Source organism: Prinia subflava, chromosome 2 (genome assembly GCF_021018805.1).
Source record: "Prinia subflava isolate CZ2003 ecotype Zambia chromosome 2, Cam_Psub_1.2, whole genome shotgun sequence".
Lineage (NCBI taxonomy): Eukaryota > Metazoa > Chordata > Aves > Passeriformes > Cisticolidae > Prinia > Prinia subflava.
Genome location: NC_086248.1, coordinates 58,972,720 through 58,998,533, shown reverse-complemented (window position 1 = coordinate 58,998,533; position 25,814 = coordinate 58,972,720). Strand labels below are relative to the sequence as shown.

At 40.2% G+C, this 25,814-nt stretch overlaps 1 protein-coding gene across 1 annotated transcript; it reads left to right on the top strand.

Annotated features, from left to right (window-relative positions):
• Window positions 1-391: 391 nt before the first annotated feature.
• On the top strand, window positions 392-6,632 carry FBXO5 (F-box protein 5). The gene is made up of 5 exons (XM_063391872.1): window positions 392-441; window positions 2,278-3,014; window positions 3,325-3,415; window positions 4,490-4,651; window positions 5,896-6,632. Exons 2-5 carry the CDS (start codon window positions 2,293-2,295, stop codon window positions 6,145-6,147), a joined length of 1,227 nt encoding a protein of 408 aa, XP_063247942.1. The 5' UTR covers window positions 392-441; window positions 2,278-2,292; the 3' UTR covers window positions 6,148-6,632.
• The last annotated feature ends 19,182 nt before the right edge of the window (window positions 6,633-25,814 follow it).

The window sequence follows — 25,814 nt, the reverse complement described above, 5'->3', positions numbered from 1 at the left end:
ACATTCGGAGCGTGCCAGGGTGATGGGAAGATCCCGGGCGCGTCCATTTAAACCAGCGGACGAGGATGTAGCTGAGCCAGGCGGTGCCTAGGCGCGTGTCAGTGCCGGGACGCGGCAGCGCCGGTTCCTCGGGGAGCGGTGCGGGGCCGGAGCGCGGGAGGAAGGGGCGGGCGGGACCGGCCGGCGCGCGGGAGCCGCGGCCGCGCCACTCGCGTCCCTCCCTGGCGGCCGAGGAGGGAAAGCGAGGGGCGGGCCCGGGCCCGCCCGCCGGCCCCGGATTGGCCCCCGCCGCCTGCCCGCCGCCCATTGGCCGCGTCGGGCGCTGCGGCGCTTTGCCATTGGCTGGCGCCGTTTTGGATACCAAATTTAAAGTTTTTAAAAAGCGCCCGGCGCGAGCGGGACGCACTCACTGCCCGCGGCGGCGCTGGCGCGGCTCTGCAGGTGAGCGCGGGGCGGGCAGCGAGCTCCGCCGGGAGCCGCTCCGGGGCTCCACGGCTCCACGGCCGGGGCTCTGCTGTCGGGCCGGCTCGGGGGGCTTCGCGGTCAAGGCTCCGCGGTTAAGCTTTGGCTGGGGTGGCGGGATTGTGCGGATGCTAGCGGCTCTGCGGCGGGACCACACGGACTGGGGACGGGGATTCCTGGCTGCCGGCCGGTCCCACTGCTCTCCCAGCCTAGCCCCGCGGCTATCCCGCCGGCGGGACGGGATGGGATGGAATAGGATGAGACGGGACGGGATGGGGTGTGATGGGATGGTGGCGCCTTGGCGGCCAGAGATCCCCCGATCCCGCCAAGGACCCGCGTGCGGGGTGGTCCCGGCTGCTCGCCGCGCTGGCGGGGCCGGGCCGCGGGGGGATCTCAGCGCGGCTCCCGCCGGCGGGCAGCAGCGACGGGCGGGAGGCGCCGCGCCGCTGTCTCCCGCCCGCCGGCCACGCCGTCTGAAGGGCATCCCCCGGCGCGCTCCTGCCCGACCCGCCACCAGCATTTTTGGGGAATCCTCCGTTGCGGGGGAAAGGGGAGGTCCCCGAAGGCGTGGGGTGAAGTTCCCTGGGCCGTGGGGCACGGCGGAGCCGAAACCCGCTCTATCTGCACCCACCCGGGCCATCTTGAGCTCTGGCGGGAGAAGCCTGACAGCGCCGCGGGGCCCCGCGGCTTAGCCCGCTCCTCCGGGGGTCGGGGCAGGCCTTGCTGCACCGCAACGTGATTTGGGGACATTTTCCAAATCATCAGGATTTCAGCCCAAAGGCCTCTCTGGTCGTTCGCGGGGAAGGGGGGAAGGAAGGAGGAGGCTTAGGAAGGGCTTACATCTCTTCCCCCAGCTCACAGGATACAAAGCCATAAGCCTATTTGCTCCTTTCTCCCACCAAACAAGGTACAAAGAAGGAAATTTTCTCTTAAGTCGTTCATGGAACACATTTTTCTCATGCTTCTTTCCAAAACTGTTTAAAGTGCTTAAATCCTCTAAAATGCTTACTCAAATTTGTGATCTTCTATTTGCTACGGGTTGCAAAGCACGTTGAAACTTTTTTTCCCTTTGGATTTAACTGGGGAGAAATTACCTCCTTCCCCCCTTCAGCCCTCACCCATCCCCCCTCAATTGTTAATATAGATAGCACCACATTTCATGGGGGAGGGGAATAGAACAGGGCAAGAAAACCTCAATTCCTCTATGATATTTATGGACCTCCAACCCTCTTTAAATCATGCTTGAACCTTTATTTCACTCTGACCATTGTTTAAGGATGGCCGCTTTTCTTTGTATTTTACTCACACATGTGAGCACTCAAGCCTTTCCTGTGCCACCCAGCCTCCTCCCTTCTCAAAAATGCCAGATATCTGGCTGCAGCAGCAGCATTGCCTCTGGTCTGAGATGCAAACTCCAGGCTTCTCTGGCCTGCACAGGCCTGCAGTCACTCATGGACCCTCTGCCACTGGTGTCCCTTGCAGGGACCTCAAGTGTCTTGACTATGGTAGGAAGTGGAAGCACTGGTGTGTCTCATCTATGCTGGTAAAATGGTGACCAAATAATTCACCCAGTCATTTTTCTTGCCCTAGTTATATGCAGCATAAAACTAGTTTTTAGAAAGATCTTACATAGATGTAATCAGTGGCTGTTCCAATCCTTAGGTTCACTAGTTGTGTTTTAGACACTAGAGGGTGAGTCAGATAAAAGTGTAAAACCTCTAACGCAGAAGGGAAGCATGGTAGAAAACATTTATAAGAAAAAGAATTTGTGATCTAGTTTATGCTGTGTTTTCATACTGCCCTTGTTTCTTGCAGAATACAAACAACAAAATGAAATCAAACCTTAACCGCTCTTGCAAAATGAAACGTGATTTTGATTGTGCGTCTCTTCGTGCTGGGTTTGCACCATTGAAATGTGCTGTGGAGAAAACAAGACTGGAAAAATCCTGCCCCTTGAATTATGAGGAAGGCTTTTGTAAAAGCTGTGCAGAAGAACATCAGAAAATACTCCTTAGTGACTCATACCATGCAGCCACCAGAAATCTTGATCTTGAAGATGGAGAAAGACCCATACATAACAAAGAAAACAACCAAGTAACCCAGAGATTTGATGAAGGTATCTGTGAAATAGAGGCAATGGAAAGCAGTAAACTTAATGAGGACAGCGGTTATTCCTCTATGTTAAGTACTCACTATGCTGATGCAATCGAACAGGAGGATAGTTTGCCTTTGGCTGGGAATCTCTGTGGTACACCAAAGCATTGTCTCATGAAGAACCAAAACCAAGAACAGTTTTCAAAGAAGACACTGTTGCCAGTAATCCATTATGAAGAAGTGATTTGCTCAACTTTGAAAAAAAGTGGTAAAAGAAATCTCAAGTCTTGGGCTGCTGTAGACAGAATTGTTTCTAGGGGAAAATTTGAACTTTGTAACTTAATTGGAAAGAAAATGGGGCTGGATAGAATAGACATTCTTGCTGAACTCTTCCAAAAGAACCTGAAACATATATTAGCAAACATTTTAAGGCATCTCAGCGAGATGGATTTAGTAAAGTAAGTATATTGATGTTATTGTATTTCACTGGGAAAGGAAAAAAACTAATCAGATGCCTTAATGTTTTAGATATGGGACTTGTGACATTTACTCAAGGTTTAGTATTATGTGTTGATACGTTAAAACAAGAATTGACATTGTAAGCCATGATATATATGGAGAATGTGTCTTTTCCCTAAAAGGCAAATTAACGGCTTCAACTGTAAACATATTTTATCTTTACTCAAAAGAAAATTATTACAGTTATTCTTGCTATTTATTAAATCCCTTTCCTAGGAGGTAACTGATATGTTTGTATTTTTGTTGCAGTTTTGCAAAAGTCAGCACAACGTGGCACAAGATTCTACAAGAAGATAAATGGATTTTTCAAATGTATAGCAGAGCTGTGAAAAACCTTTCTGTAAGTTTCTTCACTGATCCATCAGTGGTTTTCTGCTATTTCAGGTCTCCTCCAATGCTTAAGAGATCACAGAAAAGTTTCTTAGATTGAAAACTGTCACTGGAGTGTCTGAGTTTGTCCTGTTAGGATGCCTTGTCTCAAGCATTGCTAGCTACATTAGTGACTTCGAGGACCCCAAGGAAGGTTGAGAAGGTGACCAAGGAGAGATGCAGATGTGTTTAAGAGCTTCCACAGGTCCTGTGTTACAGGGAAAGGCATGAAAAAGAGTCATTGCCAGCACAGCCACTGGGCAAGCCCTAGAGTCTCCCAGCAGAGGCTTGCTTGCTTCAGCATCCTCTGTTACAGCAGTAGTCTCTGAAGCCCACCATGCCTGCTACGGAAAACTGATAAGCTTTGTGCACCATGAGTTATTCCTAATGCCTCTGTCCTAAGAAATAAAAATACTAGATCTATCCACATCAGACTAGTGTTTTATCAAGTCAGGACTCTCAAAACACTAACAGTTTTTTTTCCTTCTTGAGAGACTGAGAGACAGAACAAAGGCTTAGGATCTGCCACAGGATAAGGTTGTTAACCAGTTTGAGTTTTATATAGTATTTTGTAGTGCTGTCGGGGTGAAACTTTTGTACTGAATATTCATCCATAAAGTTTGATTTCTTTTGTTTAACTTGAACTGGAAACCTGGAACATTGGTGGGTGGAGTTTATTTTTCACACAGAAAGCTTCAAGCACTCCTGTTGAACATGAAGAATTGGAAATACTGATTTAGGCTTAAAAAATGATGATGAATAGGTTACGTGCTCTGCCTAAATAACTGTGTTAATATGAAAGTAGGGTTACATAATAGAACTTGGTTGGTTTTAGAGCCAGGAACTAGGGAGCTGTCCTATGCATTTATAACAGAAGTGACAGTGAAAGGTTATGGTAAAATCAGTGGCAATCCTTGGTGTGATGCTTTATTATTGGAAACCAGGAGGAAGGATCTAAAATTACTTATTGACTTCTATTAAACAAAAAAACATGATCAGGTAAGTTCTCTTCCTAAATTTAAGTCTTTGTTTTTCTTTTCGTTAGAATGTCACTAAGGCACCAGAGCATGGTGCAACAAGAGAGTACGTTCTCTACAGAGTGTCCTTAGCTTCCATTCAGAAAGCAACCCCACCAAAAAACTTGAACAAAAAAAGCACCAGGACCAAAGCATCTAGGAATCACAGCAGGCTCACAGAGTTTTCTGAGGTAAGTGGTGATTTCCACTCATCTTTAATTTCTCATTTTGTCTGGCAAACAATTTCCTTGTAAAGCGTATTTTTGAGAGTGGCATCTCCAATTTCAAGTGTTTGTAATTCTTATTAGTATAGCTGCCAGATTTTGCTTAGTAAGACTATTTTAAGACAATGTCAGAAGCTAAGTGGAGACTATTGATGTACTGGGATGTCCTACATCCTTTTTTTCCCTTCTTAATAATTTCACTTAGTGCGTTTTATTTTTTGCCTCAATTTTGTTTTGTCAGATATTAAAAAAATTGGTCATTTCCTGTTATTTTCCATGGGTTTATAATGAATCACGTGCTTTCCACCTAATATCACAAAAACTGTCAACTTTGCTTCAAAACTGGTGGACAATTTAAAAAAAAACAAAGAGAGAGAGAGACTAAAGTCTGAAGAGTTTTTAGTTTCAATTTTTTTAAAAATTAGCAATGCATATTTTTTTAATCTTTCTATGGGGTTTTTTGCCAACTGATTACCTGGCATAAAAATGATATTTTTGACTGTGCATTTATAGTGCATCACACATTTGGAGTTGTCAATAACTGCCAACAGCCTGTTTCCTCTTCACCTTATTTTTCTTAAGCTTTTTTTTTTCCTCATACTTGCAATGTGAACCTTCACCTATATCTTATGACCTATAAAAATGCTTATGGAAAATTATTGCTTGTTAGTAAGCAAAAGATTTTCCTAACTAGAAAAAGGTTTTATGCTCAAGTCTTATTCTGCAAATTCATGTAATCAGAGAAGATGATGAAATGTCATTGGAAAGTATAATCAAGATGCCATAATACTACTATAGAGGACTTTCTAGCATTAGGAATGTAAAAGTATAACTGTTCAGTAGCAGTCTTAAAATCTAATTCCTGATATAGGTGTCTATACACAACAACATCACCATCCTTGAGTGAGGTTTGGAGGATTGTGGAAGGCTGTTCTTCTTATTGCTCTTGATTTAGCCTGTCCTTTTATTTTCAATTTTTAAGAATTTTAATTTGGCTACCTCTATTCCGGTACAAAATACCTGCAATTATAGACTGTTCATGTTCAGTCTCCATCAGAATTTGATGCAACAAGAATTAGGCTAAATTTTTAGTTTGTCTCTCTACATTAGGAGAAGTTGTAATATGTTTTGTGGCAGTAGGATAATGTCAAGAGTTTGGAAAGTGTATTTACCCTCTACTCATGTTTTTCTGTGTGTGCTTTTTCCAACAGGCTGCCAGGAACTTGAAAAACACTGAAAGCCTTAAGGCCTGCCATCGCTGTGGCTCACCTGCCAAGTATGACTCCTACCTCCAAAGAGCAACGTGCAATCGTGAAAGTTGTGGCTTTGACTTTTGCACTAAGTGCTTGTGCAGCTATCACAGCTCCAGTGACTGTGTGAGCAGCAAACCAGTGAAACACAACTCTGTGCCAGGGCCACTTCCTGGGACTAAGAAAAGCAAACAGAATCTAAGGAGACTGTGATCCATCTCCCCCCAGTACAAACTGGCAGATGTCCCATAAAAGTTTTTTTAGTCATTCACGAAGAGAATGCTTTCTGCTGTTCCATATTCATAAAAATGGTTAATTCTGTTACTCCTCTTTACTATTTAATCATTGCCTGCTCAGAAAGGTTTTAAAAACTTTTCTAGTGCTGTCGAGTGAAGTGAGTGAAGCCCCCTTTTATGTGAAAATGAGGGAGACTAGATTTTATGTTTTTTCAAAGCTTTGGCTTTGATTTTAAAATGTGGACATTCATACCATTTTCTCTCATGGCTTCTCTTATGTGAATCTAAATTTGCTCTTCTTTCATTTCTTCTTTCATTTTTTGAACCTTTTCTAAGTTAAAAAAAAAAGTACTGTATATTGGCTGTACTGCTAAAAATACTTTTTTTTTTGAAACCACAAGCTAATTTTAATATTTGTATATATTTGTAAATATTATTCATATCTGTCTTGTAAATGTGAAAATAAATGATTATTCTCAACAACTTGGTTGGCAAATCTGACCTTCCTATTTGTCATCCTAAAACATTGCTTCTCATGCTCTTTTTGCAGGTTTTTCTAGTATGTGCTTTAAATTGTTGATTTAACAAAGGGGAAGTACTCCTGGGTTTGTGTAAAACCTACTGAATCCATTGTCATGCTGTATTCCTGCATCTCACCTAAAGGCTCTTATCAGTCATTGCCAATAGTGTCAAATGTGCCAACACTTCCTTTTCATTTCAATGGAAGTTTTTCTTTTGCCTGGATTTATGCTGCTGTTGTCCAAACTAGGTCACTGGCAGCAACACATTCCTGAGCTCACAGTAAAAAAAGGCAAGCTTTCAAGAAATAGACTAATTTGTGGAATTATCTGGAGTGGTTTTTTTCTCCTTTGGTAAGTAAATAACAGACTGGGAGGACCGCACTGTGAATCCTGCTTCTTGAACTGTAGTGCATGTAGTAACAGGACAAGCTGGGAATGGCTTCAAAGTTAGGAGAAAATAGATTTGGATTAGATATTAGGAAAAAAATCTCTACTCTGGGGGGTGGTGAAGACACTGAAACAGGTTTCCTAGCAAAACTGTGGATACCCAAATCCATAAGTGTTAATGGAGCTCTGAACAACCCAGCCTAATGAAAGGTGTCCATGTCTGCAGCAGCGGAGTTGGAAATATAAGATCTTTAAGGTCCTTTCCAACCCACAGCATTCTGTGTATCTGTGATCCTGTTATACTTTATTCAGATGTTTAGACAGTACCATCTTGATACGTATAAAACCACAGCAAGTGTTAGGCTGAGCACATAGAGATAAGAAATCTTACATGCAAAATTTGTTGCAAAATTTTCATCTGTGTCTTGAAAAGTGCAGGTAATGTGATCTGAACAGAATTGCTATTTCCTGTAATAGTTTCAAGAAATATGGCACAGGCATTCACTCTTGGACTGGTGTTGCCCTATAGGTTACATCTTGATTTAAAATTGTGTTTTCAAGATAAGTGTAGTAAATCAGATTTACCTTTTCATATTTTTGAGCTCACTTAAGGAATAATGCACTTTCTAGCTGGCCTAACAATTTATACACTGAGTACAGAATAGCTGTTCTTTTCCCTTTTTTTTTTTTTTTTTTTTTATCTGTAGAAATTTATCTGTTCGTGAAGAATTTTGATAAAAATTCCTTGTTGTCTCCAGACAAGAACAAAAAAAGACATTTTTCACTAACTTCTGAGTGATAAGGAACAACTGCCTTCTACCTAAAACCGTGTTGGAAAGGTCAAATTATTTGATTATTGAACCTTTGGCCAAGCTGTAATGGATCTGCTGCAAACCATTGTGGCTGGTTTCACCTGCCCAACAATTTTTGGTTTATATGATCCTCAGATCCTTGCCTACCAGCTTTAGCTTTAATCAGTATAGACATTCAAGACTGCAGCCTTTCAACAGGTGGGTGACAGCTTTTTAAGGACCCTGGTCTGTTATCAACGCTTAAAATTTTCTTATGCATAGGATCTGTTAGGGTGGCATAGCTATTTTTTTATAATCCTGCCCAGCATTTTAAACTTTGCCAATAACACTAAGCACTGACTAAAACCACGCATCTTACTGAAAATAGCAAGGTGTTTTGTTTCCTCATAGTTTCAGTGAATGGTGAGCCACGGGGAAAAAAAAGGGTGGACAATCAGTCCCCACCCAGGCATGCCAGCATCTGCCGAGGGAGAAAGCAGATCTTCAGAAAGTGAGGATGATGGGTGTAGTACTAGTAGGTGCCCCAACGGTGCTGAGGAGAGTGATTTGTGTGCCAAAGGTGTGAAAGTCGTAGATGCAGATTGTTGTTAATGTCTCTGCTGAGCTATCTTGGACCTGCCTTTGATATGCAATCCGTGTGAGTCATACCTAGGCTCTTGCCATATGGAGATCAGTATTCCTCAGGTACTGCAGCTGCTGGCAAAAACCACTTTTAAACTCAGCAGTTGGCAGCCCCAGTGACTTTGCAGGAATGTGATAAGCTGCTTACCCAGACTGCATACGCCTTTCAGATCTACAGAGGGTGATAAATACCTGCAGGCTGCCAGAGTCTCCAGCCTGCCTGCTGGAAGTACAGATTTCTTCCAGTTACTTACTTATCTCTAGCAATGGCTCTGCATGGTGAGGAAGGGTGGGACTTTGCTGTGCTCTGTAAATTGCTGTGTCTAGCAGCTGTTCCCCCATGTTGAACAGCTGTGAAGACAGATTATTCCTTCATCCTAACCCAGGCCGGGAGACAGACAAAGGTAGGCATGAAAGACTTTCTGAAATCAATATTGAGTATCTGCATTTTTCAGCTCTTCTTTCTTGCACTTAAAATGCTGTTCTGAAAAACCCAAGGAGCTGCTCGAGGTGCTCGCACCTTTCTGCAAGTCATTAAAGGCAATGTCAGCCCTCACCACAGCAAGGAGAGAAGCTGAAGTGCCTGATAGTGATAATAGAGTCACTTGTATAAACAGGGACAAGTTTGGATGCACTTATCAGATTGACATATCCTCCAGCAGAAGCCTTTGTACTCTGAGGGCTCTAGGACGTGTAAGAACCAAAACAAGAAAATAACAACCTTCAACTCTGCAACTACTTCCACCTTAGCCCAGCTGCTCACCTCGGAGCCTGATTTTCTAGTGTGGCAAAGCTGCAGCATATGCCAGATATGTTCTCGCTAGCCAAAGTTTTCACAAAATTTTAGCATGTTGAATTTTTTTTTTTTTTAAGTATAAAAGTCATAGTTGTGCCAGTGACCACTCAAAAAATTCTATATATTTAGCCCTAAAACATAAACTCTGCCCTGACTTAGAGACTTTAAAGAGAAGAAATCTAGATTAAGATTCGAAATAAGTATTCTTTTCTCAGCTCCCAAAGCCAAGGGCTGACAGCCCTTTTGAGGAAATTATGCTGTTGTATAGAGATTTTTTTTTAATTACATCTGTTCTGGAAAGGGAAAACCACGAGATGGTGCTCTTGTCTCACTCACTGCATGAAGCTGGCTTCATTGAGTTCCTTTTGCTCTGTTCACAGAGTGTATTCCCTCCACCTCTAATAACTGTAGCTGTAGATCTAGTTACTACAGTCATGGGGAATCAGATTAAATCTTCAACTAAAAGAACAAAACCCAAACCTTCAATTCGATTACTGATTTTAACATTTGTTTCAAACATATTTGTGTAGGATATGTACACATTTGCTAAACTTAAAAATAATAGAGATGCCTTTCATAAAAGCTTTGTTGTGCTACAAACTGCATATGCCTTCTTCAAGGAGGGATTAAGTGCTGTAAACATGACGTTTACTTTGCCCACCTTGTGCCCTCATAGTGACAACTGGAGAACAAAGTCACCACTCCTGAGCAGTGGGTGCAAGCTGTCCTGCAAGCCATCAGTGCAGGTCTGGAGGAAGCAGCAAACAGAGCTTTGCCTGGGTTTGGACATGGTGTTCCTGACTGATGGAGGTTTGGTGAACACCTCAACAGCACAGAATCTGTGGTGATACCTTCATGTGTCTTCTGGCTGGAGCTAATGGTGCTGACTTGCAAAACATCTAACAGGCACAGTATGTGTACCTCACTTCTTGCAGAGTGCCTCCAGTGTGCTTAGGAGGGGCTGGCATCTTGAGCTGAATTGCCATTACCTGAGTGCAAGGATGGACCAGGCCATTACTGTGATAGATACTTGATTTTTGAAGACACTTGCCATGATGGAAAGATCCCCCTTCTAATATATTTGAAATATGGAGTAAAGGATGAGGAGTTACAGAGATGGACAACTCCTGGATTTTGAGTCTTTACCTAAGGATGTACAAATTGTCAGGTCCTCTCAATTTTAATATAGCCTTGTCAGAATGGTTTCTCCTCTGAAGTAGTCCATGGGAACTTCAGGATAAAGGTCAAAACATAATGCTGATATTCCCAACAAAAAACAAAAAAAAAAAAAAAAAAAAAAAAAAAAAAAAACAACAAACAAACAAACAAACAAACAAACAAACAAACAGCTAGGCTCTATGAGCTTGCTGGCACAGGCAGAAACAAGATTGCAAGACTCAAATGATGTAGCAGACATTGCTGTAGTGGCCACTGGGTTGGTTCAGCAGCAGCTGAGGTTTTGTCCCTTAAGGTTTTATATTGTTCTGCTTTTTGCATTCAGAGCTGCCCTCACAGTAGCTCAGCCCAGCACTCAAACAAGTGTCCGCAGCCCTCAGGCAGCTTCAGTGTCAGGGCCAGGCCATGGCCTGAGGAACAGCCCTGAGGGTGTCCCATGGCCAGGAAAGTCTGGGAAGAGGGAGGGAACCCTGCCTCTCCACTGCTCTATTCCCACCTCATAAGTGCTGGGCCAGCTTTTGGGATGTGCCAGTAGCGCTGTTGCCCTTGCCTGGTGTAGCTGTGCCTGGCCAGGGCTGAAAAACCAAGACCTCTGGGCATTCGCAGTTTCCTTGTAGGCAGACCAAGGCAGTAATGGTTGATGCTAGTTTGGGGTTAAAAAGCCTCTCTGGCTTCATCAGGCCCTCAAGTCAGACTCACACTGAGAGGGTCGGTGGTGATTATATAAATGTGGGCATATAAATGTCGGGCAGCCCCCGGCTGCTGTGCAGCGGGACTGGGCTTAGGAGACACTCCTGAGTGTTTCAGGAGGAGGTAAGGATCTCCCAGGGCTCACACATGGCAGCTGCAGCTTCACACGAGGCACTTGGGACGGTACAGCTGTGGGTACAGCCGCCACCTCCCGGGACTGCCCTCCGCCTCCTGCCCATGGCAGCTCCGTGCCCAGCAGAGAGCGCAGTGCCCCTGCTCTGCAGGGAGGGAGGCTGCGTCCAGAGGCTCCGCTGGAGCTGGCTGATGCATGAATCACGGTGCAAACATGATGACACAAGAGCTCTGAGACTTACCTCTTGTGCTTAGTGTCATTTTCTCAGGGTCTACCTTGGCTCAGTTAATTACATTGTACAACAGATTTTTGTTAGTCATATGTAGATCTAATTTTCAAGATTGTCCCTCGGTACCAAATTAGCAGAGAAAACATCAACTGCAATTTGCTTACAAACATACTTTAAACACCAGCTGCTTGTAAAAATGCATATGATGTTTTTAAATGAAAAAGCTCTGTGTTGCTTTAAAAATACTTACAACAGGCAGCATAACATTTACTCTCTGCAATATGTTTACTTATGTACCAAACAATAAAAAAAAAATCTGTGTGCCAGTAGGAAATCCAGAAAGTCTGAATTGCTTCATGAACCCTTCTTTCTTTGTGGCACACCAAGGTTGCGTAAAAAATTGTGATGCTAAACTGTAGCAGTAAAAGCCCTCTGAAGCAGGGTAAAAAACCATGTAAGATGTCATATGTTTAAGATAAGTAAATCAGTAGGAATACACAAGACTTCCAGTCTCACTGTATACACTTTAGCACTGGCTTTGGCAAAATAAACAGTTCCTGTTTGTTCTGACCTCCTCACCTCTGTTAAATAGCAGTTATAGTCTCAGTATTTGTACTTCATGTACATTTTACTTAATGTAAAATATATAAAATAAGATGTCTCAATGTCTTACACCACTACCACAACCCCATCACTCTACCATGAATTAACTATGTAGTAGATAACAAGTATGCTTTTTAATATTTCCATTTATACTCTTAGTGTGGTAATACTCACAGAGGTATTCTCTTGTCAGTACTGATAATCTTCACTTTTCTCAACACTCTTGTAAATAGCTTATATCCTGAAGGCTGACTTTCTTAAAAAAATTAAGACAACTCTTTTACTATTTAACATATCAGAACAGAAGACATATTCTTTCCTTGGAGTTACAATCAAGAGCAAGGTCTTCACTGTTCATACAGAACACTTTATCCTCACTATAACAAGATTTTCACAAAGTTTCTCATGTAGATGGTAATTCAATATATTGCATTATGTTTACATGCCAGTCTCAAATATGGTTAAAATCCTTTCAGATTTCCTATCCATACGCATTGACACTGAAGCAAATTAAATGACTTCTTGGTACTTATTTTACTGCATGTTTTTCTTAAATTCTGGTGATCAAAATCAAAGGTACCAGTTGTGCATATCTTAGTAAGATTTGTATTTTGTATTACCTGGTGCTCAAACAAGCAAGGAAACCTCTGGGAATGTGAGGGGTGGTCTACAAAGCAAAGATTATTGGTTTAATTCATTAATGTTTTAAATTGAGTTACTTCATTAATGAAATAATATATATATAGATACAGCTATAGATATGCAAAAGAGATTGTATGAAATGATAAAACCAAGCTCAGCTCATCACTCAAACACCTTAAGACCAAGCAAAGATCAGAGTTAACAAATATCTTTATTTTTCTTTCTGATATGCAATTCACTTTTTGAAGCATCTTCTTACTGCAGACAAGTGATGTACAGCTCTCCTAAGTCTACGTCATGTAAGTCTACTGTTTATGCAGCTGATAAAACCAGAAATTTATTCTCCTATACAGAACCAGGATAAACATATCACTGCTAACTGAGCTGAAATAGTTGTCATTCCAAGTGAAAATATCTGTGACTTGACCAGTGGATTAGGCTTACAAAGTTTAACAGATGTTAATTATGGGGAGGATGGTGGAGGGTAAATATTGCTTTTCCTTAGCTATCTTTCCTGAATAAATTAAGTATATAATTTAATATTGGCTTATAAGCACTATAAGCTAAAAAGGAAAAGCCATCAGCTATATTACTATTTATTTCTGTTCCTTTGATCTTAAATTAGCAGATTCTTTTTCAGAGAAATCATTAAATAAAATTATAAAGTTCAAAAATATTTCTGAATACTTTCATTGCCGTATGAACAGAAATTCTTTCTTATGAACCAACTAAATTTTTTTTCAGGGAATAAGGTTCTCCTATTCCAGAGTATACTGGAATACTTATACATGTATACTTCATTCCAGTAATTGTTCACAGAAAATTTATTCAATTTCAAAACAAAATACATCACACATAGAAATTAGAAAGTCTCTGTAAACTATTCTGCTAGGACTTAGTTGCAAGTAGGGACATTATACAATAAATTTTTTTAAGTACTGAGTTTAGTTTTAACTTGCAGAATTTTAAACTTATATTTTTTGACCCTTTTTTAAGATGTAAAATGTGTTTTATTAAAGCTTTTTTTTTTTTTTTAATTTATAAGCCTACTAAAATATATAAAGAACATGAAGGACAGTTGCAGGTATATATCTTTATCTGATAAGCTGCATTTTTGAATGGGGTTTTAGCCTCTTTTTTTGCCTTTTCATTACCTTTCAGAGGAAGGGATAGGAAACATTATACCAGCTCTTTGCTTAATCTGTCTTTCACTTTTATTAGCATTTAACAGAAATTTCTGTGGGAACTATGCTGAAAAGACATCAGTTGTATAAACTTGTGAACAGCAAATCATGAAAGTATGAAAAATAAAAAATGTATGCCATGTCCTTTTTTCTAATGAAAACATGCAAACTAGAAATAATGTTATTTGGCTTTCAGTTTGTAATCCAGCTTCCTAGGGTTGCAGGGGAGGTACATGGTTATTATTTATCACACAGTTTAGAATAGTTTAATCCAGTATGATAAGACGTATTTGCTTTTAAAAATCGGATTTTAAACTGGTGTGTGAGTGTGTTCCCTTTCAGACCACCACAAGTATCATAGTTTGCTGGTAGTGAGCCATACACCTGGTACAAAAAGTTTGAAGGACTAGAAATTAAAAGAAGTCAGCAAATGTTTTGGCTACCATCTCCAAGACTTGTTCAAAGCCAGCAAGAAAGCACATAATTTTAAAAGTTAACATGGCAGGAAACGTGATCCAAAAGGCTTCTCCTTAAGCTTGCCCTTAAGGGCATGAAAGGAGCTCAATACAGGATTGTGATACACAGCCCACGGGCAAGAAATTGATCCATAAATCTTTGTAAATTAAGCCAGTATTTGTGTTACTGAAAAATGGATTTCATCTGCTGCTGGTGAACTCAGAACACTCATAGGCACAATATATCCTCCATATGAGCTTGGTTTAGAGATGCTCCTATATAGTACTAGAAGCTGCTGTAAAATTGCCACAAAAAACCCTACTGTATTTTCAATATCATTCTAGTCTTGATGTGCTTTGTAGGGAATAAATGTTAACTCTGAGGAGGATGAAAAAGCATCATGATAGTTTTTGTATTAAATCTCAGTTAGCATGATTTAATTTTAAATTCAGAGTAGTAGCGGAATTTAGAGGGTTTTATTTATACTAAAATTTAAACACTGTGAAAAGCACCTAGAATATATAATTTAGGAGATCTGAGAGATCATAGAATTTAGTCCAGAGATTACAGTACATGTCTATAATGAGATTTCATTGTCTTCTTTATACATGCTGTGTAATTTTGAATTTGTTGATTTAAAAGGGTGTGCAATTTTAAAATGGTTGTCTGCTTAATATTTCTTGATTTTCATCACCTTATTCTTGCAATGCTAATGACAGATTTCAATACTTTTCAGAATATTTGACTACCTTTCAAGCTAAGACTTTCTGAGTCAGCAGATTCAATCTTTCACAAGGTCATCTTACAGAATTAACACTGGGGAAAAACTCCAAAAGAAAAACACTTATATCCAACAGCAGAGAAAGGTTTTAGTAAACCTTTCTGCATCCCAGAGAATCCAGAAATGACGAAATGGAACAAAAGTTGCCATCTGGAAATTTGGTATTTGTTACTTGGAGTCTACTAGTGTAACGTCCACATTATGAAAACTTGCGGAATAAAACACAGTGTGACTTGAACAAGACCTGAGTTGAAGTTTGGTCCCTCCTTAACTCATAAATGCTTGTCCAGGAGATTCTTTTTGCATATAAAACTAGTCCTCAGATATCCTTTTTGCCTTCAGTGTATGTATGTAATAGGTTGTGCCTGTAGAGCCTTTCTCTTTTCATTTTTCCAGACTCGTGATTTCTCTGCTATGCTCTGAACAAGCAGGTAGCATGACAGGTTCTATCCAAAACCAGGCATGCAACTGAGTTAGCTCCATCCTGAATGCAGGCTGATGAGTTCAGGGTTACCCCTCAGCTTTGCTCTTTACACTGGTATCACATGGACACGGGTATCACGTGCACATCACTTTTCTTGTGTCTCATCATTCACACTTGCAGGTACCACACACACAACTCTCCTGCTCTCAGCTTCCTGCACTCTACCATGCAAAGCTCACAGCAGGAACACTGAAAATCATTATTTTAATCAAAGACAGGGTTGTAGAAGACTTGATTCTTCTCTTGGACAGAATCATGTTCAGAGCAAACAAAGGCTGAATTTTTAAAGAAAAATTTAAGTACTTTTGTACGTCCCCATTTCTGGTCAGCCAGAGGCAGGTGGGAACAGTCTGGCAGGAGTGATGCTGTTTTCCAACACTGCATAAACATTCCCACAGCAGTGCTTCTCTGCTCGGGACACTTCCTCCCTAGCAGTGTGGGAAGTGCCACCACCCACCTTCACACCATCGGAACCATGATGTCCAGCCCCGCTCCTGAAGCAGCTGGAGACTACATTTTTTAATTTGAAAATACTTAGTATGGATAACATATTAAAAAACAAAGAAAGCAAAATGAAAAAAAAAAACCCAAAAAGCAGTCAGTGCTTTAATATCAGAACAGAGAAGACAGAACCATCTTCTTACCTGCTTTCTGAATGGATATAAAACAAGCAGGTGAAAGCATATGCACATACAATTCTTGATCTTTGGCCAGGGCAGTTTGTATTCTGTGATTTCCTTGGGGAAGCTCTAACTGGTACAAACATGTAGAAATCATTATACTAACACAGTGACACTTTTCTTTCCTGCTGCAAGATTGGCTATAAAAAGCATAAGAGCTCATGCCATCAGTTCCACCTTACATTCTTGGTACTAAACTTGGCCACAATTTCAAGTTTGCTATCATGCTAGTCTTTCTGTGGTGCCAACAACCATACCAGTAGCCACACATTCCTCTAAAGTAAGAGTCCTCTACAAAAAAGGAGGAAGGCAAAGAAAAGGACACAAAATAAAGTGTATACCAAAGATTTTTTCCTTTTGTTAGATATTTGTCATGCATAATATTTTGAGTCCTATTTTGCTATTAATTAATGTGTTCCTACATTGCTGATTATCATTAACTTCCAAAAGTAATGTCAGAAAAATATCAGAGTTCAACATAAGAGAATATAATTGAATTTATCTATTTATTGATGCATTCATGAGTGTTGTTTAGAACACACATATTTCTTGAATTGCTACCTTGTTTTATAGTCAATGCTGTTTAGTTGAAATTCTATTTCACTGAAGTTATTTCTAATTCTTTCAGTTCCTAGTGCTTCCTATCTTATTAAAAATGTAAAGCCACCTCTCTGTATACAGGCTTGCAGGCATGATGAGATGGATTCAAAGTTAATGAATCTTCCTCTTAATTTTAACCCTGAATACGGCCATGACCTTCTCCTCCTACATTGTTGAATTATAATAAGGTTGGGGGTGGTTTAATCTATTGATCCTGTTGTCCGTGACAGCACTGCTATATTATTAATTGCAGACACAGACTACATGTGAATAGTCATCCCTTACTTCAAGAAGAGATACTTTTCAATCTTTATGTAACACAGCCATGCTCGGCATCTAATTTTCCCATCTTAGGCTTTCTAACTAGAGTATGTTCTTAATTTGTCATGGAATGCCAGTCACCGTCAGAGCAACATATACAACTCTACAAGGCATTCACAACACGGCTGTATTTTAGGCATCAAATATATGATGAATATGTTACACAGCTTTGAGAAAATATTGGGTATCTGCTGAGTGTGGTAACAGCCCCAGGACTCAGTCTTGGTCCTGGTTTTCAAGATGCACTTTAGTTTAAAGGCTATCCAATGGTGTTCAGAATAATTTTTTCTGCTTTTTAATATGAGTGGGTTTAGAGCATATTCACAACTATAAGCTGGCAAAATAAAAGTGTCCAGAAATGTTTACAGTAACTGAGGCTAGCTAGTACAGAACAGCCTGTGCCTGTGATAATGAATCCCCAGTGCCTCCAAAAGAGGTTGACTATGACCTCTTTGTGGCAATGTCCATTCAGTGTTAACTTTTGATCATTACCCAGGAATTATCTGGGAAAAAATTAGTTGGTATATGCCAACAGCATGGCTCTAGAACTAGAAAACACAGTATTCCTATGCCCAGGTAACTCCTCAGGTAACTTATAATTTGCTTGCATAAAGACAGCCACAGTGGACCAGCTAAGCTGCTGTAACATCATCAGCTGAGGTTTTAGAGTACAGAATGGTCTTTACTGAATAATCTGTGGCACATTAAAAGTCATTGGAATTTGTCCCACATTCTTAATTACATTTATGGCAGTAAGATAATTTGTTGGGTAACAATCGGTTCACATTCAGATCTTTAACCAAAGGGGTAAAGTTTAGGGAAATCTCTGGAACCTAAGCAGATCAATGGATAAAATACTAGGTTGGGGTGTTAAGACATCTCCCAGCAGTCTGTGTCAAACTGCCTCATCTTATTCATGTTTCCAGTGACTGAATCCCGTTTAAGAGACAGGTAAAAATGCACTTTGTAAGAAATGTGTGCAGTTTCTGTTGTTTCCCAAAGGGTACTACACCTATTAGATAGATAGATAGATAGATAGATAGATAGATAGATAGATAGATAGATAGATAGATAGATAGATATGGACTGTAGGAACTTAAAACCCAATTATAGTGAATAAATTATCATGAATATATAGATCTGGCGCTCTTTTAGGAAAGATGCAGATCTCTAACAATGCCATGGAAGAAAAATGCAAGAATGATACACAGCCTCAGATAACTGAGCTGTATTGAAGGGTTCTGCTCTGTTTCGCCCTGGGCACATGGAAAGGAAGGGTTTTGTCCTGTCCTGGAAGGAGGAAACAGAGAGATAAAGAGGGTTGTGTATAATGATAGGAGGGCAGAGAAAAAAAAGACTTCCAATCCTGAGCAATGTCAAGGAAATGGAAAGAAAGCTGTTTTTCTGAAATTCCTACTGCAGGTTAGGAAGAAGAGGTGGCTAAGAGCTGAAAGCAGCGCTTAACTTCCTGACCTTCTTGCACTAGCTATGCCTGAGTATAACCTGCAATATTGAGCAAGTTAAGATTTTGGCTAATAATACACAGGCTCTGCGTGTGAAAACGGCACATAATTCCATGTCAGGAGAAGATTCTCAGGGATTTATCTCTCAGATGAAGCCTGTAATTTATATTTGGTGAGACAGATCTTTCAGCTGTTGTAAATCAAAACACCTACATGATTCACAGCGTGTGAGGTTCTAGTCCCAATTGTGTACAGATAATTTCTGTTAGACTGTAAGGATTATGGGCCTGTTTTTCTTGAAAATTCTGTGAGCATAATTTTGGAATAACTGCAGTGAATATAAAAGTGTTTCTTAATTGAATGAGAAGTGAATTAGCTCCAAAATGTGTGTTGCAAATATATAGATGACAGATCATGTTTGTTGCTTGCTGTCATTGTAAAGTTTAAACCTCAGCAGGCATATTGATAATCATGTTAAATTGAACACATCATCATGTTAAGTACACTATATATTTGTGGCTAAACCACAATAAATTTAGTCAATTCTTTCTTTTTATTGCTCTTCCAGAGAAAAAACACTGATTATTCAATTCAGTTGATGCTGCTAAAATATCAAGAATATTGAAAGAAACAAGCTTTTTCCAAGCAGAAAAGCAAAGCAAGAAAACTGTGTAATACTCTTGAAAATATGCTGAGAGTTTATAGTTTTAAACAATTCAGCAAGGAGTTGTCAGATCTTGTGAAAGATTTTTATGAGATTCTTCCTTAATAACAGTGTTAAGAACAGGTGTTTCCCTGCAGAGTGTCTTTTGCAACCATTGTACTGGTAACAGCTACTCTTTTTGTCTGTACAAGGAAAAAGATTTCCAGAGTGGCACAGTCCAGCTGAATATTTACAGCTAAATCCATCAAAAATCGATTTAGATTCAAGGATGCTTCTGCCCAGTTTTTCAGCCTCTCCTCAAAGGGGTGGTTATTCAAGTAATGCAGGTAGTCCTAGAGATACATCCAAAAATCTCCCACAGCAAGGCATGAGGGCAAGTCTCTGTCACTGCGAGAAAGCAGGTGGAAAGGGGAGCAGGTATTGTTCTGCAGCTCCATGTGCTCTACATTTAGATTTGCTTCTGAAGCAAGCCAGCCCAGAGATGCATCCCTCATCTGGAATACAGCCCTGGCGCTGACAGATTTCAGACTACTGCCTAAAATGTAATTATCTCTAATATGTATAACTGAAAGTCTGGAAGAAGAGACTTTGAATGCTGCTTTCCAAGATGCTTGTGAAGTGCTGGCATGAGAAATTGGACCCAATAAAATAAGAGGGGAAGGCTAAAATAGAAGTGATAGACATTTATTAGCCATTTGTGGAAAGTGTTGGTCATCCTGCATGCTAAGTGGTGATAATGATGCACTGTGATTGTGTGGTGACTCAGAGCTGACTCCAGAAGGCTGCAGTAGCTGCTGTGCTTCCAGCCATCCTCTTCCCCACTGCTATGGAGGGAAGAGGATGGCTTTGCCCATCGTGCCCAAGATAGAAGCTTGGAGGCTGGGGAGGAAAAGCTGGCAGGCTGTCACGACTGTCTTCTCTTTGTATTCCCCTTTTACTCTCATAGCAGTAACTCCGTCCAGTGACTGGAGGAGCAAAGGCAGCTGAGATATTCCTACAGGTCAACATTGGTCTTACCTGGAGCACCTGTAAGAATTGGCTACCCTTCCTTTACTAGTGGCTTAACAGCTGGTGGCTTGGCTGGGTCCCTCACCCTTCCACCACAGGCAAGCTGAGGAGCTCTAAGTAGCCTCAGGGGTTCAGGGAAAACAGGAAAATTTGGAGCCCCAGAATTTTATTAGATGCTGTTACTCACTGTAAGGTGGGGTCTGCTTTAAATATGACAGGCAGCTCTTTCAAAAGAGCTGGAGGTGGAGAGGAAGGTGGAGGAGTACAGGATGAGCTTCTTTCTTCAACAAGAGATAGGGAGTGGGGAGGTGCATGACACTGAATCATATCTACACTCTTTTGTATTGAAAAATAGACTGAGGAGAGGCTCTGCTCCTGACACAGGCCTTCAGCCAGCAGGTATCTGTGGATGTTCAGAGCCCATGAAACCATCTCACATGACTTGCTGCCATTAGGAGCCTCTCATGAAGCACTTCTTGCTAGGTATGTCTGTGTTACGTTTTTTTACTTATTTCAGGTTTAGAGATTGAGGCCAGTGAGGAGCAGCTGCACTTTAATAGGCCTGGGGTATGCAGGGCTGTTTCACAGCTTTGGCACATGGCACCTCTCTATTGCAGAGTCTCTAGAGCAGTACCTTTTCCCACTCTTTTTCCCAAACTTTTTGATTTGGTCATTTGATTTGGAATTTTTCTATCCTTTAAATTTAATTACTGTAGAAATAAGTATAAACCAACACCACATTGTACCTAACTTTGCTAAGTGGCTGTTGTAGGTGCCAACCAGCTCATTTCTGTCTTCACTCTCCCCTTACCATCTGACTCCGTGCTTTGTTGCTGCTGCTGCTGTTGGAGGAGCTGGGGGAGAACATTAACACCTTCCTTTAAGTTGTTTGTGATGGTAAATCTGATGCAATGTTTAAAGGAGAGATGGTTGGGGTCTATTACCAAGCCACGTCTGATTGAGGGCGTTGTGCTCATATTTTGTTACACCATGTTGATAAATGGTTTTTGGCCTTTAGAGGATCAGAAGATTTTCTGTTGACAGTATTTGGCACCAGGCTGAAGTTTTCATTATCATCATATCATCTCAGGGAAGTCTTTACATTTACTAAGCTAATTATTTAACATAGAAATCTTCAATGAATAAAATCCCAAACAATCCCAAAGCAAACCTTTTTTTGTATTGTGGATTAATGTAACCTCATATACCAAAAAGAATCTTTCACAGGAAAGTGCTGCTAGGCTATGATGACAAATGAACTCATATGTGAATTGTATAATGATATTCTGAGAAAATATCTCTCACTTTAACCCTTGGATGCTGCCTATTAAACTTCTCTAATTGTCTTGGGAAAACTTATGGTGCTTGATTCCCTTCTGAGGCCTAACCCAAGGGATGCAGCGAGGGACAGGAATGGCTCAGCATGGTTCCAGATGGGGCTGTGGTTGATGTGGACATGGATAGCCTAAGAGGGGCTGTAGAGTCAAGGGGACACAGTTATGTTACTGAAATCACAACAGACATTTTACCTGATGAGCTCTGCACTGGAAGGAATGAGAGCATTAATGCCACTCAGATCCTTCACTTCCTAGGCCTTGCATGTACAATTATCTTTCTTAATACATTTCTTTGACTTGCTTTACTGACCTATGCTTCTCTTTTCCTAAGAAAATTTTTATTCATTACATAAAACAAAATTTCAAGTAGGTAGTTTTTGTGGAGAGAGAGGAAGGTTAGAGAAAGCTTGTTTATATCTTTATTACAAGGGAACTAGAATGCTGCATTTGTGAATATAGATTACTCATTCAATTATTTAAAAACAAACAGCTATTGTTCAAGGTGAGAAAATGTAATTTCTCTATTTTATTCACAGAAGAATTCTGCAGACTTCAGTGGAATTATTCTAGTTTATGGTTACCTAAAATTGGAAAGAACAAGACATCCCTTTTTAATTCTTCATTCTTTCTTTTCTGGTGTTTGTTTCTCACGCTGTTTTTTAGTGTATACTGAGGGTGAAGGACATCTGTTGTGGTGTGTAAAAAATTCTGTGCTACCTCTGCTGTTTGTCTGAAAGCTTACTGAATACAGCTCTGCAATGTCAAATGTCTTTGATTTGATTTGGACTGGACCAGATGTCAACAAATTGGAATTTAATGTTGTTGAGACAGAGGACAGTGTAGGAAGCATAAAGGGTTTAGTTACAAATTACAATTAAAGAAAATATTCAGATACAGTTGTGCAATTTTTATGTACTGCAACTTAGAGCAATTAGGAAAAAAAATCAGAAATCCTGTTTTTCTCTCACTCCTTATGGAGAAGTGAATGGGAATTTAGGACTTGAATCATAAAGCATGATCATGGTAGGTTTTTTGTTTGTTTTCATCAAAACATTTATTTTTAAAATAACCATTCATGGTATATAAGGGACATTCTTCTTTAGCCCTTTTAAATTGCACATTGATTTGTCTGGCAGAATATTAGATAGAAAATCAATAAAAGGCCAGTGTTAAGGAGCAAAACCCAGCCTTTATTATAGTTTCAGACTGATCTACAATAGTATGCATAAAGCTGGTAGTGATCAGTGCTTTCTTTATGCTGCCAGCAGCAAATACACAAATGACATTTTACATGCAGAAGTGATTGCAAAGCAAGTTCTAAAAGTCAGAAATGCACAGCAATTAACTGTTTAGACTGCCTGTGTAGCATTTGCCAGATGATGATTGCCTGTTGCTTAAATATGCAGTAGAAAATACAGAAGAGCAATGAAGAGGGAGAACTTCCATTGCAACATGGCACCTGCCTCTCTGCAGGAGAAAGCTCCTTTTCTCCAGGTTTTCTGCAGTGGAACAGAGGTTTCTTCTTCTAGTCTGACTTACTTGTCATACATCTACCTGGGACCTCTCAGACACCTCTCTTTTGCCCACGAGATGTACTCACATTTTCTTTAGGAGGGCAGATGGTCTGGAAAATGGTTGTAGTGGGATGTGGTATTGACTGGTAAATCTCAGGAAATTTGAAGGAGTCAGGAAGGGTCTGGGATCAGTTTTCTTCAATCCTGAACAGTCACATCCCCTTCCCTTCTTGCTCCTTTATGTACCTGAGATAAATAAGAGTAATAAAGTACATTCTTTTCATTTTACTCTAAAACATTGGAGATTTAATAAAGGGTAGGTGCAGGCAGTGTGGTGAGAATGGAGAAAGAAAAATCTCAAAGGGGGGGGTTTCATATGCAAATGTATAAATATTTTCAGAGGGGTTTTATGTTGGTTTTGGTTTGATTTTCTTGTTTGTTTATTTGGGGTGGGGAGGGGTGTGTTGGGTTGGGTTTAGTATTTTTGGTTTTGTGTTTGTTTGGCTTTGGTTTGGGTTTTGATTTCTTTATTTTTGCAAGGCTGTAGATTCTTCAGATTACATTAGTTCTGCACACTGTGTTAGATGCCTAAGGTTCTATGTCTATTTTTGCTGAATTTAGATATGAACCTTTCTGGAGCCTAAGCTTGAAAAAATCAGAAATTCAGATTATCTATACTGCTCCCCATTGATGTTGAGAGAGGTTATAAGAAATTTTGCTGCTTGGTTTGTAGAGATCTCCATGGTGATACTTCCTGATACATCTTCAAGAAAATTATTTTATTGGAAGAACAGTTAAGTCTTTACATTTTTTCTTACAGATGACGGAAAAAAGACATTGGCCAATTATAATTTTGAGATTTGTGCACCTTCTAATTTTAACTAAATGTTGCAAAGCAGTTAATAAATCCTTTAAGAACTTTGTCAAGAACAAGTATGTCTAAAAGTGGTTTTCATCAAGATTTTATGTGAAGTAAAGGATAAGTAAGATTAGTTCATAGTTAGTTCAAATCTTCCTCATTAGTTCAAATCCTCCTTATTCCCATAAAATGCTCATTTAGCAAGAGCAGGTTTTTCTCTACTGGCATTAGGTCTAATTCTTCTGTTTTCTAGAAATACAAATCTGGCCTGAGAGTGATCTTAAAAGTTGACTAGAATAGTAATTGCACCTATTAAATGTCTCTGGCCTGGTAGAATCCAGTATAGATTGACTTCATACCAGATGTAAGGGATAAAATTGACATTTCTGAGATTAAACCTCTTGAAGTACATGACTTTATTCAGTGACTGTGGTACTGAACCTAGGAGATGCAACGTTTGATTTTGCAAGAAAGAACAGTTCTTCTGATTATCCACAGATAATTTTCTTCCTCCTCATTTTTTTGTTATCATGTTAAATATAACCAAAATGTCTATCTTGATGTAACTAATTTTATGGGCATTTTTAAATTATTTAAATCACATTCTCTCAGTACCGAGGTACAATAGCACCACAATTTTTCTTGACAATTAAAGCCAAAGCTTGAATTCTTTCAGACTCCCTTTTCTCTTCACCTACCCTTTATCTCATCCCCAATGTTTTAGAGTAAAATAAAAAGCATGTGCTTTATTATTGTTATGATTATTATGATTATTATTTATCTCAAGTACATAGAGGAGCAAGCAGGACAGAAAACACTTGAAAGATAATACAAATAGAGATAGAAATCTATAAATCAGGCTTTGTAAATACTTCCAAAGAGTAAATGGCTAAGAAATATCATTTGAAAGGAAGGATACATGGCAATGGAATCTATTGCTACAACCTAAGGTTATTCCTTCTCATGATTGAAGCAAAGGGCAGACTTTTCCTTACCTTTTTACAAGGGTCTCACAAGTCTGCTCCACTTTATCAATCCCAGGATGATTTTGCTGCTTTGGTAACAGCAAAACCTTGGTAACTCATGTTATCTGTTATCTTTTCTACTCTTCAGCTTCTTTTCTGAGAACATATAGAATCACAAGATAAATTCATCAGGAAGGAATGTTGAGATGTGAGTGCTTAGTCCAACCTCCCGCTCAGGGCAGGGTCAGTTCTGTGCTCACCAGGTTATTCAGTCTTATCTCTGCCCATTATATCTCACCCTCCTGATGCGAAGAGCCTTACTCTATCTTCTCATTTATTTTCCCAGAGATGCAGGGGAGCTACAGAAAGGAACCCCCAAAACCACCTCTGCTGCAGGCTGAACCAGCCTTGCTTTCTCTGTCCTCACAGGGTGAGTGCTCCAATCCCTGACCATCTTGGTCCACTAAATCCACCCTAGTTTATTTATCTTTCCTGTATTAGGAAGCACAAAATTGAATGCAGTACTGTAGAAGGAATGCTGTGTAAAGGGAGATGATTACTTTGCTCCATCTCTTCTAGGTCACACAGTGGAGAATATTCTTGTTCCTCTTTGCTGCCAAGGCACGCTGCTGGCCCCTGCTCACTCTGTGTATGCCAGCACACCTCTTGCCAGCAGTGCTGCTCTCCTCAGTCAAGCCCAGCTGGCATAACTGCAAGG

What these genes read in the sequence shown, in the direction of transcription:
- FBXO5 (XM_063391872.1), top strand. Translation starts at nt 2,293, where the DNA reads ATGAAATCAAACCTTAACCGCTCTTGCAAAATGAAACGTGATTTTGAT. An exon ending in AGCGAGATGGATTTAGTAAA is followed by an intron (nt 3,015 to 3,324) that starts GTAAGTATATTG and finishes TTTTTGTTGCAG; the next exon opens with TTTTGCAAAAGTCAGCACAA. An exon ending in GAGCTGTGAAAAACCTTTCT is followed by an intron (nt 3,416 to 4,489) that starts GTAAGTTTCTTC and finishes TCTTTTCGTTAG; the next exon opens with AATGTCACTAAGGCACCAGA.